Source organism: Chiloscyllium plagiosum, unplaced genomic scaffold (genome assembly GCF_037043375.1).
Source record: "Chiloscyllium plagiosum isolate Xiang-an unplaced genomic scaffold, Cpla_swu_hap1 HiC_scaffold_17, whole genome shotgun sequence".
NCBI classification, from domain to species: domain Eukaryota; kingdom Metazoa; phylum Chordata; class Chondrichthyes; order Orectolobiformes; family Hemiscylliidae; genus Chiloscyllium; species Chiloscyllium plagiosum.
The window spans coordinates 62268863-62286503 of record NW_028270155.1 but is presented as its reverse complement, the minus strand read 5'-3'; the positions used below and the strand labels follow the sequence as shown (position 1 = coordinate 62286503).

Genomic DNA, 17641 nt, shown 5'->3' with positions numbered 1-17641 from the left:
AAATGGGTAACCATGGACACCCGCATGGGACCCAGCTATGCCTGCCTCTTTGGTGGATACCTGGAGCAGTCTATCTTCTGCAGCTACACCAGCACCACCTCCCACCTGTTCCTCCGCTACATCAATGACTGTATCGGTGCTACCTCGTGCTCCCAGGAGCAGGTTGAACAGTTCATCAACTTCACTAACAGCTTTCACCCCAACCTCAAGTACACCTGGACCATCTTGGACACCTCCCTCCCCTTCCTGGACTCTTCCATCTCCATCTCTGACAACCGACGAACCATGGACATCTTCCAAGCCACGGACCCCCACAGCTACCTGGACTACACTCCTCCCACCCTACCACCTGTAAAAACGGCATCCCTTATTCCCAATTCCTCCGCCTCCACCTCATTTGTTCCCAGGATGGCCAATTCTACCTCAGAAAGTCCCAGATGGCCTCCTTCTTCCACGATCGGAATTTCCCCTCCCATGTGGTTGATGCTGCCCTCCAGCACATCTCCTCCTCTTCCTGTACCTCCGTCCTTGAATCCCACCCCTCCAACAACAACAAGGACAGAACCCCCCGGGTCCTCACCTTTCACCCCACCAACCCCCGCATACATCGCATCATCCTCCGCCATTTCTGTCACCTCCAAACAGACACCACCACGAGGGATATATTTCCCTCCCCACGCTTAGCAGCGTTCTGCAGAGACCATTCCCTCTGCAACTCCCTTGTCAGATCCACGCCACCCCCACCAGACCACACCCTACTCCCGGCACCTTCCCCTGCCAACACAGGGATTGCAAAACCTGTGCCCACACCTCCCCCCTCACCTCTGTCCAAAATCCAAAGGATCCTTCCACATCTGACAGATATTTGCCTATACTTTCCCATACATCATCTATTGTATACGGTGCACCCGATGTGGTCTGCTCTACATCAGGGAGACAGGATGTCAATTTGCGGATCAGTTCAGAGAATATCTCTGGGTCAGTCGCACCCACCAACCCCACCGCACCATGGCTGAACCCTTTAACTCCCCCTCCCACTCCATCAAGGACATGCAGGTCCTGGGCCTCCTCCATCGCCAAAACCTAACCACCCGATGCCTGGAGGAAGAATGCCTCATTTTCCGCCTTGGGACCCTGCAACCACATGGGATCAATGTGGATATCATCAGTTTCCTCATTTCCCCTCCCCGCACCTTAACCCAGTCCCAAACCTCCAACTCGACACCGCCATCTTGACCTGTCCATCATCCTTCCCCCCATCTGCTCCACCCTCCCCTATGGCCTATCACCTTCTCCCCCACCTCCACCTACCTATTACATTCCCAGCTATCTTCCCCCAGCCCCACCCCCTCCCCCCATTTATGTCTCAGCTCCCCCCCAGCCCACATGCTTCATTCCTGATGAAGGGCTTATGCATGGCGATTCTCCTGCTCCTCGGATGCTGCCTGACCTGCTGTGCATTTCCAGCACCACACTCTTGACAGTTAAGGTCGCAGAATGAAATCTGGATTGTATAAATCATATTTATTTTTAAAGTGAGGCTCATTTACCAAACCACAGATACACAAGGCTGCAGTTCTCTTCAGCAATAAAACAGAAGCTTCCTGGACAAAATAACAAAAAAGCTGTCTAAATAAAGAATATAGATTAGATTACCTACAGTGTTAAAACAGGCCCTTCGGCCCAACAAGTCCACACCGACCCTCCGAAGAGTCACCCACCCACACCCATTTCCCTCTGAACCGAACATTATGGGCAATTTAGCATGGCCAATTCACCTCACCTGCACATCTTTGGACTGTGGGAGGAAACCAGAGCACCTGGAGGAAACCCACGCAGACACGGGGAGAATGTGCAAACTCCACACAGACTGGAATTGAATGTGGAACCCTGGTGCAATGAGGCAGCAGTGCTAACCACTGAGCCACTGTGCCACCATAGATTGACATATGTTAAAACACGGCATAACAAACTCTCATCTAATCCTTGACATTAGCATTTTATGGTGATTCAAATCCAGAGAAATTACCCTTCGATGTCAAATCTTTAAATTCAACTTAACTGCTGCTTCCAGTTTTTTTTAACAGTGCGCTGTCAAGCCTCGGACATGAACACTCATGTCACTGAAAGCTTACTCTTTCTCAGGCTTTTAATAATCTGCATATTTCGAATCAAACACTCCTGGTCTGGAAGTTTCACAAGTTAATCTCCTACACCAAGATGACTATGCTTTGCTTGAACGTTTTGTCTTTTTAGGTGAGAAAATATATTCCCTTCTTACTCCAGTCATCTCCTCCTAAACTGTTCAAAAATCAATCCTTGATCATGAAGCAAGTTAATGATTTTCAATATTTATTCCCCGTGTCATAAACCCCATCATATCAACAACCCTCCATTCACACAGCAGGGGGTTTGCAGGGACCTGCTCTCTGACACCTGCTGCATTCGGTCCCTCTTCCAGACTCTGACGATTTTGTAAACACCCGTGACAGTTAACCAACACCCCGATGCCACCAGTTTGAACTCTAAACTCTTAAAACGATATTAACATTTGTAAAAATCACGAACCTTACATCACACCTGGATAAGTATAGCTGCAAGAACATTCAGGAAGGTTGACAGCACCCAGGATAAAGGACCCCATCCTGTGGCACTCCATCCATCACCTTTACCATTCCTTCCTTTCACCACTGGCTGACAGGGGCAGCAGTGAGTACCACATCTCACATTCAGTGTAGCTCCTCAGCAAAGCTCCTTTACAAGTCCCTTTCAAACCTGCTGCATTGACCACATGGCCAGCAGGTTCATGGAAACAACACCAGCCACAAGTTGCTGATCAGGACATACACTACCCGATCTGGAAACACATCACCCTTCGCTCACAATCTCTGGGTAAAGATCAGGGCAATCCCTTCCTCTCTGCATGATGGTGCATCTCCAAGGATTACAGAGGTTCAGGTAGGCAGCACACAATATTGTTACATTGCTGGTTTTTAAACAGATTAAAAATAAACAGAGACTGGGGTGGGAGAGCTACAGAATATTTTGCAGAGGCATGTTCAAGACTTGGGCAAGAATGTGACAACAGTCTCACTTTCCAGGCCAATTGAACCTTATATTGGAGTTTATTTACAGTGTGGAGATGAGCATGATTCATACCTTCGATTCCAGTGTTAGTACAAAGAAGAAACCCAGACGGTCACATCTGCAAGTGATCGTATCCACTCTGTTCCCCGGTCCGCTCATGAGGGTGTTACATCCATTCGCATCGAAAGTGCCTGTGTTGGAGAATTATTAATCATGAGAATCATTCCCCCATTTACACATTCCAGTATTGAGTGATGTCAGCATTTTAAAACAATCTTCACTTACCATTCCCACCAGAGTCCCGGGCGCTGCATGGTGGAGAATCGGACTAAAATGGAAATGATAAACCAGAACATTAGCTTCACCAACAATAACACAGTTGAAGCAGCTGTGTCGATACAAACACATTGAGACATTTCTCTCTCGCCTGTCTAACAGGGTAAGGCAGGAAAGGAGGAGGAAATGTGATGCCAACTGGGAAATTGTTGGGTTAAATTTTCCCGGATCCTGGGCATGAACTCAGTGTTCCCACCAAAGCAACTTTACACAAAGCAGATTCCTAATTGGTCACCTCCCCATTCAACATCTTTAACTTTACCAGGAAGTACAGGGCCCAGGAGGAGGGTCTGAAGCAGTGCCCAGGCAGCAGCCTCATTGGGAGAGGAGAACGCTGCTGGACACGGGAGAGATCGAGCAGACACTTTAAATTAGGGGCACTCACAAATGTCTCTCTCTTCAGTGGTGAGAATGATACAAAGTCCTGTGAGGAGCCTCAGGTTGGACAGTGATCCCTCTGAAAGAGTGTCTGCACTACTCCAGGACCACTGTGAGCATTGCAGCTCCCTGATGCTGTCAGTTATATCAGTTACCCATGGTCCACTGCCCTCCCAGTGAGAGAGCCCTTCCACCGTGTTACTCAACTCCTGACAGAGCAGGGGCCTGTGTAACACCAGCAGCATTGCAGCACTGGAGGATCATGGTCCCTGACTGGGGCCATATTTGACCTCACTGCCTGGCCATCTCTGTGGAGGTTGCTGCTGAGTCCTGTGATCGCTCCAGTCCCTTAACATGAGAAAGTCACCCCTGGACAGGGTTAAGGAGTGGCCTGTCAGGGTTTCTGGCTCTTTAACCAGGCCATTCACCCCCAAACCTGTCTCCATGAGATTGGGAAAATGCAGCCCGTGCCGAGTGCCTTTACAGAACTTGTGGAGATCATTTTACTGAAATGGAGATGAGTCGTAATGCAGGAAAGATGACAGCTTCAAACCATAATAGTCTTGGAGCGATTCAAGTGAAGACTCACCTCAATTCCCCGGGGACAGGCAGGACGTGGCTGTTACTGTCAGGGAATTGAGGTGAGATTGTGTAGCTCTGTTCGAGGTGATGCTCCATGAACAGAGTCTCTCGGGCTGTAAAGGGGATGGGTTTGGGTGTTTTGGATGGCCAATGGGGCAGCACCTGTTTACACCGAGTCCCTGTCCTTCTCCTGCTGATCTGAAACTGTGGCCATGGGGGGCTGTGGGTCTATTGATGTAAATGAGGAAAATGTCCCATTGAATTTCTTTCTGCTGTTTATGGTCCCCAGAATGTGGGGTATTGGGGACATTGTGTGATCAATTACATTTCATGAAGTGACCAAACCGGAACGTGGCCATTTTTAATGAACTTTTCCCCCAAGCTCCACAAACCTGAATACACAGGGTCACCTGAGCCGAGGGGAACAACCTGTTTTACCAGGAATGTTGTGGGGGGTCCACCTGTAACAGAGAAATCCCTCTGACCATGGGATTTTGGATGGAGCCAGGGCCATATCCATGGGGTGGACAATCATTCTGTCCTGTCCCAGACCCTCCTTTCTAAACCCTCCAGAGGAATTTCAGGACACAAGTGATGGGAAATATCTCACAAGGCACAGCGATCCTCATTTGTACAGCATCATAACATTCCACACCCTCACCACGATCACAGCTTCCGATGGACATTAAAGAGACAAGGAGGGGGGATCCAAGATGGCGGCGACCCAGTAAGACTGAGTCTATAGTGCTCCTCCCAAGACTTGGGCACAGTGGGTCACCTACCCCCTACCAAGCTCACCAAATCATTTATAATAGTTGTGTAATTTAATTAGTTGTGTAATATTACATTTAAACAATTTAATCCTAAGTTAAAATGACTAAAGGGAAGGGAGCCCGCAGCTCTCAGCAAGCAGGAACCCCTCCCCCACCCTCTCCAGCTGCAGCAGAGGCATCCACAGCCGTCCCGGGGGACTTACCAACAGTAACAAGCCTTGCAGAAATGCTTTCCAAGCTTGACTCGAAGATCGATGCTTTTATTGTCGAATCCAGAAATTGTTGGGAGTCGCTCTCGGCCACGCTGCAGAAGCACGACCGTGAGATTGAAGAAATTCAACGTCGAGTCGGAGGGGCGGAGCTAAAGGCCGCGACCTCCGAGACAACCGCTCAATCGGCCGTGGATCAGGTCCGGACTCGCGAGCAGTGAGTCCGGACCTTGGAAAATCATATTGACGACCTCGATAATCGAGGTCGCCGAAAAAATATTCGTTTGCTGGGCCTTCCCGAACGGGAAGAGGAAGGCCAGCTTACAGCATTCCTGGAGCAGTGGCTGCCACAACATTTAAATCTGCAAGCTGGATCAGGCCAGGTAAGGGTGGAATGGGCCTACCGGGTCGCAATACGCGGGCCCGGCTCGAACCAGCGCCCACGCCCGGTCCTGTTCCGGCTGCAGAGCTACAGGGAGAGGCAGATACTCCTAGAAGCCTCTAGAAATCTCGGAAAAGACCCCCAAGCTATGATCTACAAAGGTTCCAAGATCATGCTATTTCAGGACTTTTCCCCGGCTCTGGTTCGAAAGAGGAAAGCATTCGACGAGGTGAAGAAGCGTTTAAGGGACTTAAATGTTCAGTACTCCTTACGCTACCCAGCGATGTTACGCTTTAACCATGAAGGATCCGTATATAACTTTGGATCACCAGAAAAGGCTAAGGAATTCTTGGACTCTCTTAGATAAACTGTAGGACATAATGGATGTTGGTCTGCCTTCCCCCCCCCCGCTTTGGTTTATATCCCCTCCCTTTTTTTTTCTCTTACCTTACTGCTTAATATTATCATGGGGGGTGGGGAGAGGGATTTGATTTTCTCCCCCCCCCCTTGGAGTTGTTTTCTGTTATTATTTTATGTATATATGAGGGATGTATGTATATGTGTGTGTATGTGTGTATGTATATATATATATATATATATGTGTGTATGTGTATGTATATATATATATATATAAGCTGGGGGATTTGGTTAATGTTGGTCGGGGGAGGTGGTTACCTTATTCGATTTTACCTCTGTCTTTAGGAGCGGGGTTGTTTTCCCTTCGTTATTTTGTATTATCATATTTAATTATTATTTGTTGAAGTGGTAATTTTATAGTTATATGTTTATATATGGTATTAACATTACCAAATATACCCAGGTGTTGGTATGGGTGGGGGTGGGGTGCTCACTGTTAACTCTAGCTTTGTATTATATTTGAATTCTCCTCATTTTATTGAGGAGTGCCTGGGTCAAGGGTGGGGCATTGGTTGGGAGAGGATATGAGGGACTTTTGGAGAGGAAGTGACGCCCCCTGGGAACAAGGGGGAAAGTCTCCACTTAGATACGTTTTATATTTTTTTTATTTAGAAATAGTTTTTTACTGTATTGTTGTGGGTGTATTAAAGAGGCTTTATTTTTGTAAATTTTACATGTTCCACGCTCGGGATGTTCTGGATAGGGTTCCCCCTCCCGAGGGGTCTCGGATTGGCCCAGAGGATTATGGTTGATCAGTCGGTTAAGTGGTGCACCTGGAATGTCAAGGGGAGTAATTCGCCACTCAAAAGGAAGAAAATATTATCAAATCTTAAGAAGGAAAGAGTTGATATAGCTCTCCTACAGGAGACACACCTGTCAGATAAAGAACACTTGAAATTACGACAGGGCGGATTTGATCAGGCCTTTTTTTCTTCTTTTAGCTCAAAAAGCAGGGGAGTTGTTATTCTTGTTCGGAAGAATTTCCCTTTCAAAATCCTAAAGCAGATAAAAGACGAATCTGGACGATATATCTTGATTAAAGCCCTCATAAATGGAGAGGAATATGGGATTTTAAATTTGTACTGCCCCCTGGCACACCCCTTTAAATTTATAACGGAAGCCTTTTCAAAATTGATGGCTTTTGATGCCCGTCATATAATTATAGGGGGAGACTTTAATTGTATTATGGATCCGGAAATAGACAGGATTCCCAAGAGTACTGCAGGAGTATCTCCCAGATCTAGACAATTGATGGATCTGAACAAAGAATTAGGATTAGTAGATGTATGGAGATGTCTTCATCCACAGGGTAGAGATTTTTCTTTCTACTCTAATCCACATAAATGTCATACCAGAATTGATATGTTTTTTGCCCCCTCGATTTTTTTAAATTCCATATCATCCTGTAAAATAGGTAATATAGCAATTTCTGACCACGCTGCTGTCTATATGGAAACTAAGGCGAGGAACAGTGGGACATTGGCGTATGGACCCCTTCTTAATGAAAGATAGTAAATTTGTAAAGTACTTCTCTCAAGAATTTAAAACTTTTTTAGAAATTAATTCAGGTACAGCTAGCAACCCGTCAATGATGTGGGAGACCATCAAAGCTTACACGCGAGGCTTGATCATCTCCTACTCAGCGACCCAGAAGAAATTAAAGGGAGAACAACAGCGTCTGCTTGAAGCCCGCTTAAAAGCGGCTGAAACAGCATACGCTGATAGACCTTCTATTATTAAATTGCAAAGGATTACAGCTCTTAGGACAGCTCTAAACACTACACTTACTCAAACGGCTAAGAGGGAAATATTATTTGCAAAGCAAAGGTTATATGAATATGGCGACAAACCGGGTAGATACTTAGCATTTCTTGCAAAGAAAAAAAAGGCCCCTCAGACTATTATGTCTATCAAGGAAAGTACGGGTATTTTGACTCATGATCATGAAAAGATTAATGCGACCTTTAGAGAATTCTATTCTGAGTTATTTAAATCACAGGATTGTGAAGATAGGACGAAGAGGATGCAGTCATTTTTTAAAAATTTGACTTTTCCAGACCTAACTCCGGAACAAGTATCGGTCCTAAATGCTCCTCTTACACCCCAAGAAATAGTTGATGCAATTAGACACCTTCAAAATGGTAAGGCGCCGGGCCCAGATGGCTTTCAAGCTGAATTCTATGAAGAATTTACAGAAATACTGGTTGGTCCACTTATGGACATGTATAACTATGCATATAGTCAGGGCTGTCTCCCGCCTTCGCTGAAAGAGGCAAATATCTCTCTTATCCTTAAAAAAGGAAAGGACCCAGAAGATTGTACATCATACAGACCAATATCCTTGCTAAATGTAGATTTTAAAATCCTCTCTAAAACGTTAGCACTGAGATTAGAAAGGATACTGCCACATATTATAAAGGAGGATCAGACGGGGTTTATTAAGGGCCGTAGATCATCCAATAATGTTAGAAGGGCTCTGAATATGATTCAAGCTTGTCATCAGGGAAAGATACCAGGAGTAGTGGTTTCATTAGACGCGGAAAAGGCATTTGATAGGGTCGAATGGTCATATTTGTTTTACACATTGGAGAGGTTTGGTGTTGGACAGGTGTTTACCAAATGGATCTCAACATTGTATAGTGATCCCAAAGCAGTTGTGGTTACCAATGGATTAGGCTCAGATAGCTTCAGTGTGGGTAGGGGCTGCCGTCAGGGATGGCCCCTCTCGCCATTGTTATTCACGCTAATAATTGAACCACTAGCAGAAGCTATACGAGCTGATCCTAATATAGTGGCCCCAAGGATTGGTACAGGTAAACATAAAATTACCCTTTATGCAGATGATGTTCTTCTATTCCTCAGTAACCCTTTGATGTCCATACCTCGCTTAATCCAAGTTATTAATACATTTAGTGCATTCTCAGGCTATAAAATTAATTTTTCAAAATCGGAGGCTATGCCAATGGGTGGCCTTGCTGTGATACCCCGCTTAGCGGACGGTTCCCTTTTTCCCTTTCGCTGGTCCCTGGAGGGTTTCTTATATTTAGGCATTTTTATTACTCCAGTATTTGGTCAGTTGTATAAGGCTAATTTTGTGTATTTATTGGAAAGGATAAGGCAGGACCTCCAGCGATGGGGAGACCTGCCAATTTCCTGGTTGGGTAGAATAGCATTAATCAAAATGAATATCCTGCCCCGTCTCCTATATCCTATGAGAACGCTTCCGGTGATGCTGCCGAGGACGGCTTTATGTAAATTATACGGCTGGCTGAGTTCCTTTATCTGGAATCATAGGCGGCCCCTCATTAAGCTGAAGAAGCTACAGCTTCCACAGGCAAGGGGTGGATTGGACTTCCCAGATTTTAGGAAATATCAGTTAAGTTCCCTATTAAGTTACATAGCTGATTGGGTCTTGTCTGATCCACAATCAATCTGGTTGGACATCGAGGGTTCTCAAGTAAAATACCCACTTATTAACCTTTTATTCTCAGACAAGAGGAAAATCATTACAGATCACTGTAAAAACCCTATAATACTAAATACAATCAAGGCTTGGAATATAATGCGGCAAAATGAGGGTAATTCACATAAAACATCCCCCTATGCACCGATAGTGGGAGCATGGGGATTCCAACCGGGGTTAACAGATGCCACTTTTAAACTCTGGAGATCCAGGGGTATCTCATGTCTCGGGGATTTATTTAAAGATGGGGTCCTGATGTCTTTCGGACAGCTGCGTCAGAAATTCGGATTACCCAATGGAGACCTCTTTCGATACTTCCAAATTCGAGATTATATGCAGAAGAAGACTACGTTATTAGATAGTCTTTATAAATCCGATAGAGAATGTAGTGTCCTACGACCAGTGGGGGTATCTTCCGTCAGTAATATTTATCATTTACTACATGATGAAGTATCGGGAGATATGGATAATCTGCTTAAAACATGGGATCAGGATCTGGGACTAGAAATCGCCACAGAAACGTGGAATGATATCTGGGAAAATGCTAGAAGAATTACTATTTGTAACAGAACCCAGGCTATCCAGCTGAAGATACTTCATAGGGCCCATATAGCACCGGTTCGATTGGCAAAATTTAAGGCAGGAGCATCTCCAATGTGTCCTAAATGCAAAATAGAGGTGGGCACTCTTGTACATTGCTTATGGACCTGTCATAAGATCCGTAGATATTGGACTAAAGTAGCAAGTACCCTGACAGAAATTTTAGGAACGGAAATAAAAGTGGACCCCGTATCTCTCCTCTTGGGCTTTTCGAACTTTCCCTCCCTGGACACGTACGGGAAGAGACTATTTTCTATTCTTTCTTTCGGTGCAAGGAAAAATATTTTGGTGAACTGGGCGGCGGAGGGCCCCCCTGGACTTTCAAATTGGCACAGACTAATTATGGAATGTATTCCCCTTGACTCCCTTACAAATATGGTGCACCGAAAGACCGAATTATTTTATAAAATATGGCAGCCCTTTTTGAATTACATAAATACAGATATTTCGGCTATCCTAACAAGGGCTTTTATTTAATTGAGATTACAAACCTGACTGGTCCGCGGCCCCTCGGAGGAGGAATCCCACACGAATACGGGTTTTATTATATCTGATGCTAACACATCCCAAGCATGTAAGAGACTTAAATATACACCCTGGTTAGTTGTAGGTTAGATTAGTAGATAGTTGAGTTTTGTTTGTTTGTTTTTTTTTTCTTTTCGGTTTTTTTTGTTGTTTTGTTTTTTTTTGTCAAATTTTGGCTATTGTATATTTGAGCTAATTGTATATCAATGTTTTTATCTGAGAGTTTTGTTTATTTTTGTAAACTTGTAAAAATGTTAAATTTCTAATAAAAATACCTATTAAAAAAAAAAGAGACAAGGAGATCAGCTCCGAGTCCTCCAAATCTACCCAGAGAGTGCTCCATTCACAGCCTGAGGACTATAGAATTTCGGGATCATTAAGTTTAACTTGTTCATCAACACTGGAGATGGTCCAGACTGTGCTGCACAATCCAGTCAGACCTGGCTGCTCACAGGCTCAGCTCGATGATATTGTGGAGGTTTATCTCACCTGGAAAGGCACGTCCCGAAATGTAACTGTCAGAGGGCTGGTGAGATTATCAATCTTTGAATCCCCCACTTCGACTGTAACATCGGGTGAGACAGGGTTCCTCTCCTGGCCCTGTAACAACACACAGAATGGATGGTTAAACATCTACTCACTGAGGATTTACAGAACACACAGAAACATTTCAATAATCTTCATTTCTGTGGTGAGGGTGAGCAGAGGAGGCTTCCTCATTGTAACAAATGTTACCTTAGGGGCTGCAATCCCAGAAGCTCCCTTTGCTGTCAGAAATGTGTGAATGATAACTCCAGACCCTCCATGAAGCTTTCTGCCCGCCCTGCCCTAGACTGTGGGGATGGGTCATTAACACATTAAAGTACATCAGTGATGTCCACCCCAGTGGGAGTTCAGAGAGACAGAGCAACCCCTTACACAGGGACAGAAACAGAAATACAGAGACACTCAGTGTTGGGGAGTGAAGGGGTGTGGGCTACAAACCCTGTTCCTATGATTCAGCCCAGTCACCCCCTGATTTTGAGGGCTGGAAGCTCATTCCCACTGTTCACCTTATTAAGCACCAAGACACCTCACAAAATCGAGAGCTCTCAATGCTGACTGACGCAACAGTACGACACGTTCAGGAAAATGTACAGGGAAACACCAGGGGACTGGTTTTGATTTGATTTTGGTTTCCTTGCCATGTGGACTCAAGTACAAACATACAGGAGGACCGAGAAAAATGTTTCATGTCTCCACATAAAGTGCCATCTTCGGTACGAATACCGAGTGACAAAATCCTAAAAACTAGGTAGAAAGGAAGAAAAAAGTCAAGAGGTAAACATTGCAGTAGTTATCGTGTAGTGTAAAACAACTGAAGTAAAGTTAAAAGTTACATACTATGGACCTTCGGCAGGTTCCAACATTACAGTCTTTCTTCAATGCTTCACCCATCACAGATCTCCACTTAATACCACAAACAAGGAGGGACAGAGACCGTGTCCCATGGTCACAGCTCAAACAAGGAGGGACAGAGACCTTCTCCCATTCTCACAGCTCAAACAAGGTGGGACAGAGACCTTGTCCCATGGTCACAGCTCAAACAAGGAGGGACAGAGACCTTGTCCCATGGTCACAGCTCAAACAAGGAGGGACAGAGACCTTGTCCCATGGTCACAGCTCAAACAAGGAGGGACAGAGACCTTGTCCCATGGTCACAGCTCAAACAAGGAGGCACAGAGAACTTGTCCCATGGTCACAGCTCAAACAAGGAGGCACAGAGAACTTGTCCCATGGTCACAGCTCAAACAGGGAGAGAGAGAGACCTTGTCCCATGGTCACAGCTCAAACGACGAGGGAGAGAGACCTTGTCCCATGGTCACAGCTCAAACGAGGAGGGACAGAGACCTTGTCCCATGGTCACAGCTCAAACAAGGAGGGACAGAGACCTTGCCCCATGGTCACAGCTCAAACAAGGAGGGACAGAGACCGTGTCCCATGGTGACAGCTCAAACAAGGAGGGACAGAGACCTTGTCCCATTGTCACAGCTCAAACAAGGAAGGACAGAGACCTTGTACCATGGTCTCAGCTCAAACAGGGAGGGACAGAGACCATGTCCCATGGTCACAGCTCAAACAAGGAGGGACAGAGACCTTGTTCCATTGTCACAGCTCAAACAAGGAAGGATAGAGACCTTGTCCCATGGTCACAGCTCAAACAAGGAGGGACAGAGACCTTGTCCCATGGTCACAGCTCAAACGAGGAGGGACAGAGACCTTGTCCCATGGTCACAGCTCAAACAAGGAGGGAGAGAGACATTGTCCCATTGTCACAGCTCAAACAGGGAGGGAGAGAGAATGTGTCTCATCATCACAGCTCAAACAAGGAGGGACAGAGACCTTGTCCCATTGTCACAGCTCAAACAAGGAGGGACACAGACCATGTCCCATGGTCACAGCTCAAACAAGGAGGGACAGAGACCATGTCCCACGGTCACAGCTCAGACAGGGAGGGACAGAGATCTTGTCCCATTGTCACAGCTCAATGAGGGAGGGACAGAGACCGTGTCCCATGGTCACAGCTCAAACAAGGAGGGAGAGAGACCTTGTCCCATGGTCACAGCTCAAACAAGCAGGGACAGAGACCTTGTCCCATTGTCACAGCTCAAACAAGGAGGGACAGAGACCTTGTCCCATTGTCATAGCTCAAACAAGGAGGGACAGAGACCGTGTCCCACGGTCACAGCTCAACCAGTGATGGACAGAGACCTTGTCCCATGGTCACAGCTCAATGAGGGAGGGACAGAGACCATGTCCCATGGTCACAGCTCAAACAAGGAGGGACAGAGACCTTGTCCCATGGTCACAGCTCAAACAAGGAGGGACAGAGACCTTGTCCCATGGTCACAGCTCAAACAAGGAGGGACAGAGACCGTGTCCCATGGTGACAGCTCAAACAAGGAGGGACAGAGACCTTGTCCCATTGTCACAGCTCAAACAAGGAAGGACAGAGACCTTGTACCATGGTCTCAGCTCAAACAGGGAGGGACAGAGACCATGTCCCATGGTCACAGCTCAAACAAGGAGGGACAGAGACCTTGTTCCATTGTCACAGCTCAAACAAGGAAGGATAGAGACCTTGTCCCATGGTCACAGCTCAAACAGGGAGGGACAGAGACCTTGTCCCATGGTCACAGCTCAAACAAGGAGGGACAGAGACCTTGTCCCATGGTCACAGCTCAAACGAGGAGGGACAGAGACCTTGTCCCATGGTCACAGCTCAAACAGGGTGGGACAGAGACCTTGTCCCATGGTCACAGCTCAAACGAGGAGGGACAGAGACCGTGTCCCATGGTCACAGCTCAAACGAGGAGGGACAGAGACCTTGTCCCATGGTCACAGCTCAAACAAGGAGGGAGAGAGACATTGTCCCATTGTCACAGCTCAAACAGGGAGGGAGAGAGAATGTGTCTCATCATCACAGCTCAAACAAGGAGGGACAGAGACCTTGTCCCATTGTCACAGCTCAAACAAGGAGGGACACAGACCATGTCCCATGGTCACAGCTCAAACAAGGAGGGACAGAGACCATGTCCCACGGTCACAGCTCAGACAGGGAGGGACAGAGATCTTGTCCCATTGTCACAGCTCAATGAGGGAGGGACAGAGACCGTGTCCCATGGTCACAGCTCAAACAAGGAGGGAGAGAGACCTTGTCCCATGGTCACAGCTCAAACAAGCAGGGACAGAGACCTTGTCCCATTGTCACAGCTCAAACAAGGAGGGACAGAGACCTTGTCCCATTGTCATAGCTCAAACAAGGAGGGACAGAGACCGTGTCCCACGGTCACAGCTCAAACAGTGATGGACAGAGACCTTGTCCCATGGTCACAGCTCAATGAGGGAGGGACAGAGACCATGTCCCATGGTCACAGCTCAAACAAGGAGGGACAGAGACCGTGTCCCACGGTCACAGCTCAGACAGGGAGGGACAGAGACCTTGTCCCATTGTCACAGCTCAATGAGGGAGGGACAGAGACCATGTCCCATGGTCACAGCTCAAACAAGCAGGGACAGAGACCTTGTCCCATTGTCACAGCTCAAACAAGGAGGGACAGAGGACAAAGACAAAAAAGAGGCAGATAGTTAGTTAGAAACTGACCTTAAAACATGGGCGGCATGGTGGCACAGTGGTTAGCACTGCTGCCTCACAGCGTCTGAGACCCAGGTTTAATTCCCGCCTCAGGCAACTGACTGTGTGGAGTTTGCACATTCTCCCCGTGTCTGCGTGGGTTTCCTCCGGGTGCTCCGGTTTCCTCCCACAATCCAAAGATGTGCAGGTCAGGTGAATTGGCCATGCTAAATTGCCCACAGTGTTCGGTAAAGGGGTAAATGTAGGGGTATGGGTGGGTTGCGCTTCGGCGGATCGGTGTGAACTTGTTGGGCCGAAGGGCCTGTTTCCACACTGTAAGTAGTCTAATCTAAACTAATTACAATGAGAAAACCGCCTCTAATGGAGCCTCTGAGAATCAGTGTGACATGTGTTGGCTCACTACAATCTCCTGAAGATCTCTGTACACATTCAAGGAGCTTAATGAAACCACATTGCAGACTTTCCTGTAAAGTACAGATTTGGGGACAGAAGAAGGCCATTCTCCGATCATGTCTCCCCTGGGTCTTCAAATTCGCATCATTCCCTGGTGCCACTCACTTGTTTATCCTCCATATCTTTGTACATTATTTCTGCCCAAATACTGACCCACCGTCCTCTTGAATGTCTCAGTTGAACCTGGCTCCACCACACCTCCAAGGTAACATCACTAGACCCAAACTCGTTGCTGAATGAATGTTTTTGTCTCATATCACATTTGTACCTTTTGCAAATCACTTCAAATCAATGCCTTTGCATTTTTTCTTCCTTCTGCAAGCAGGAATAGTTTCTCCTGGTCTACTTGAGCTCATGCTTTTGAAAACATCAATCAGATCTCCTTTTCACCTTCCTTTCTCCAAAGACAACAGTCACAACTTCTTCAATCCAATCTTATAACCAAAGTTCCTCATCTCTGGATCACTCTTGTAAATCACTTCTGCACTCTCTCCACTGCATTCATGTCCTTCCTACAATGTGCCACCCAGAACTGTACTCACTAACGTGAAAGTATAAATACTGTCAATAGTGTACAGTCAGTCGGGATAAAGATGAGGGATGATGCAGAGCAAAGGTGAACTATGTCCTTATTTTAAGAATAGCTGTTGAGCATGTGTGAAAGGATCCATCTCAGTCACATCAGGTCAGATGGAATCAAAGTCTGAGTCTGTCCCAAAATGTGCCCAAGATAAGATATGAACCATTGTCATTGCTCAAGGATTCACTCATCTCCTTATCTTTCTGTCATCAGCTGGGTCACCTCTTCAAACACTCAAACACCATCTACGCTCCCAGTCACTCTGTTAACTCACACTATCTTCAACAAATGATTTGGATGTCAGCTTAAGAGTTATAGTTAGTAAGTTTGCAGATGACACCAACATTGTAGATGTAGTGGACAGAGACGAGAGTTACCTTTGATTACAACAGGATCTTGATCAGATGAGCCACTGGGCTGAGGAGAGGCAAATGGAGTTTAATTTAGATAAATGCGAGATGTTGCATTTTGAGAAAGCAAATCAGAGCAGGACTTATACACCTAATGTCGAGAGTGTGTAGCTGGGAAAGCACAACAGGTCAGGAAGCATCCGAGGATCAGGAGAATCGATGTTTCAGGCGTAAGCCATTCATCAGGAATGAGGCTTGTGGGCTGGGGCTGAGACATAAATGGGAGGGGGTGGGGTTGGGGGAAGGTAGCTGAAAAATCGATAGGTGGATGAAAGTGAGGGCGAAGGTGATAGGTCAGGGGGGGAAGTGATGGACAGGTCAGGAGGGAGGTGCCAAGTTGGAGACTTGAGGCTGGGATAATGTTGGGGGAGGGGAAATGAGGAAGCTGTTGAATTCCACATTTATCTTGTGTGGTTATAGGGTCCCAAGGCAGAATATGAGGCATTCTTCCTCTAGGCATCGGGTGATAACGGTTTCGAGGTGGAGGAGACTCATAGCCTCTGACACTCCAGGGAAAACAGCCCCAACCTATTCAACCTTGCAACATCCCCGTAAATCTTTTCTGAACCATTTCAAGTTTCACAACATCTTTCCAATAGGAAGGAGACCAGAATTGCACGCAATATTCCAACAGTGGTCAAACCAATGTCCTGTACAGCTGCAACATGACCTCCCAACACCTGTAGTCAATACTCAGACCAATAAAGGAAAGCATACCAAAGACCTTCTTCACTATCCTATCTACCTGCAACTCCACTTTCAAGGAGCTATGAACCTGCACTCCAAGGTCTCTTTGTTCAGCAACACTACTTAGGACCTTACCATTAAGTGTATACCATTAAGATTTGCTTTTCCAAAATGCAGCACCTCACATTTATGTAAATTAAACTCCATCTGCCACTTCTCAGCCCATTGGCCCATCTGATCAAGATCCCATTGTAATCTGAAGAATTCCTGAAGAAGGGCTCACGCCCGAAACATCAATTCTCCTGCTCCTTGGATGCTGCCTGACCTGCTGCGCTTTTCCAGCAACACATTTTCAGCGCATTGTAATCTGAGGTAACCTTCTTTACTGTCCATGATATTCCACGCACATAGCCATGTTGACTACCCCTAATCAGTCTTTGCCTTGCCAAATACATGTACATCCTGCCCCACAGGATTTCCTCCAACAACTTGCCCACCATCGACATCAGGCTCACTGGTTTGTAGTTCCCAGGCTTGTCCTTACCACTTCTCTTAAACAGTGGCACCGCATTAATTAACCTCCAGTCTTCCAGCACCTCACCTGTGACTATTGATGATACAAAT

General features: G+C 46.4%; 1 protein-coding gene across 1 annotated transcript in view; it reads right to left on the bottom strand.

Moving 5' to 3' along the window:
• Nucleotides 1-17641, bottom strand: part of LOC148147370 (uncharacterized) — a 109751-nt gene that overhangs the window by 54268 nt on the left and 37842 nt on the right. The window contains exons 6-8 of the mRNA XM_087996006.1: nt 11242-11352; nt 3373-3415; nt 3160-3278 (exon numbers count right to left, since the gene is read on the bottom strand). Of these exons, the coding sequence (XP_087852132.1) occupies nt 3160-3278; nt 3373-3415; nt 11242-11352 (273 nt within the window). The remainder of the gene's footprint in view (nt 1-3159; nt 3279-3372; nt 3416-11241; nt 11353-17641) is intronic.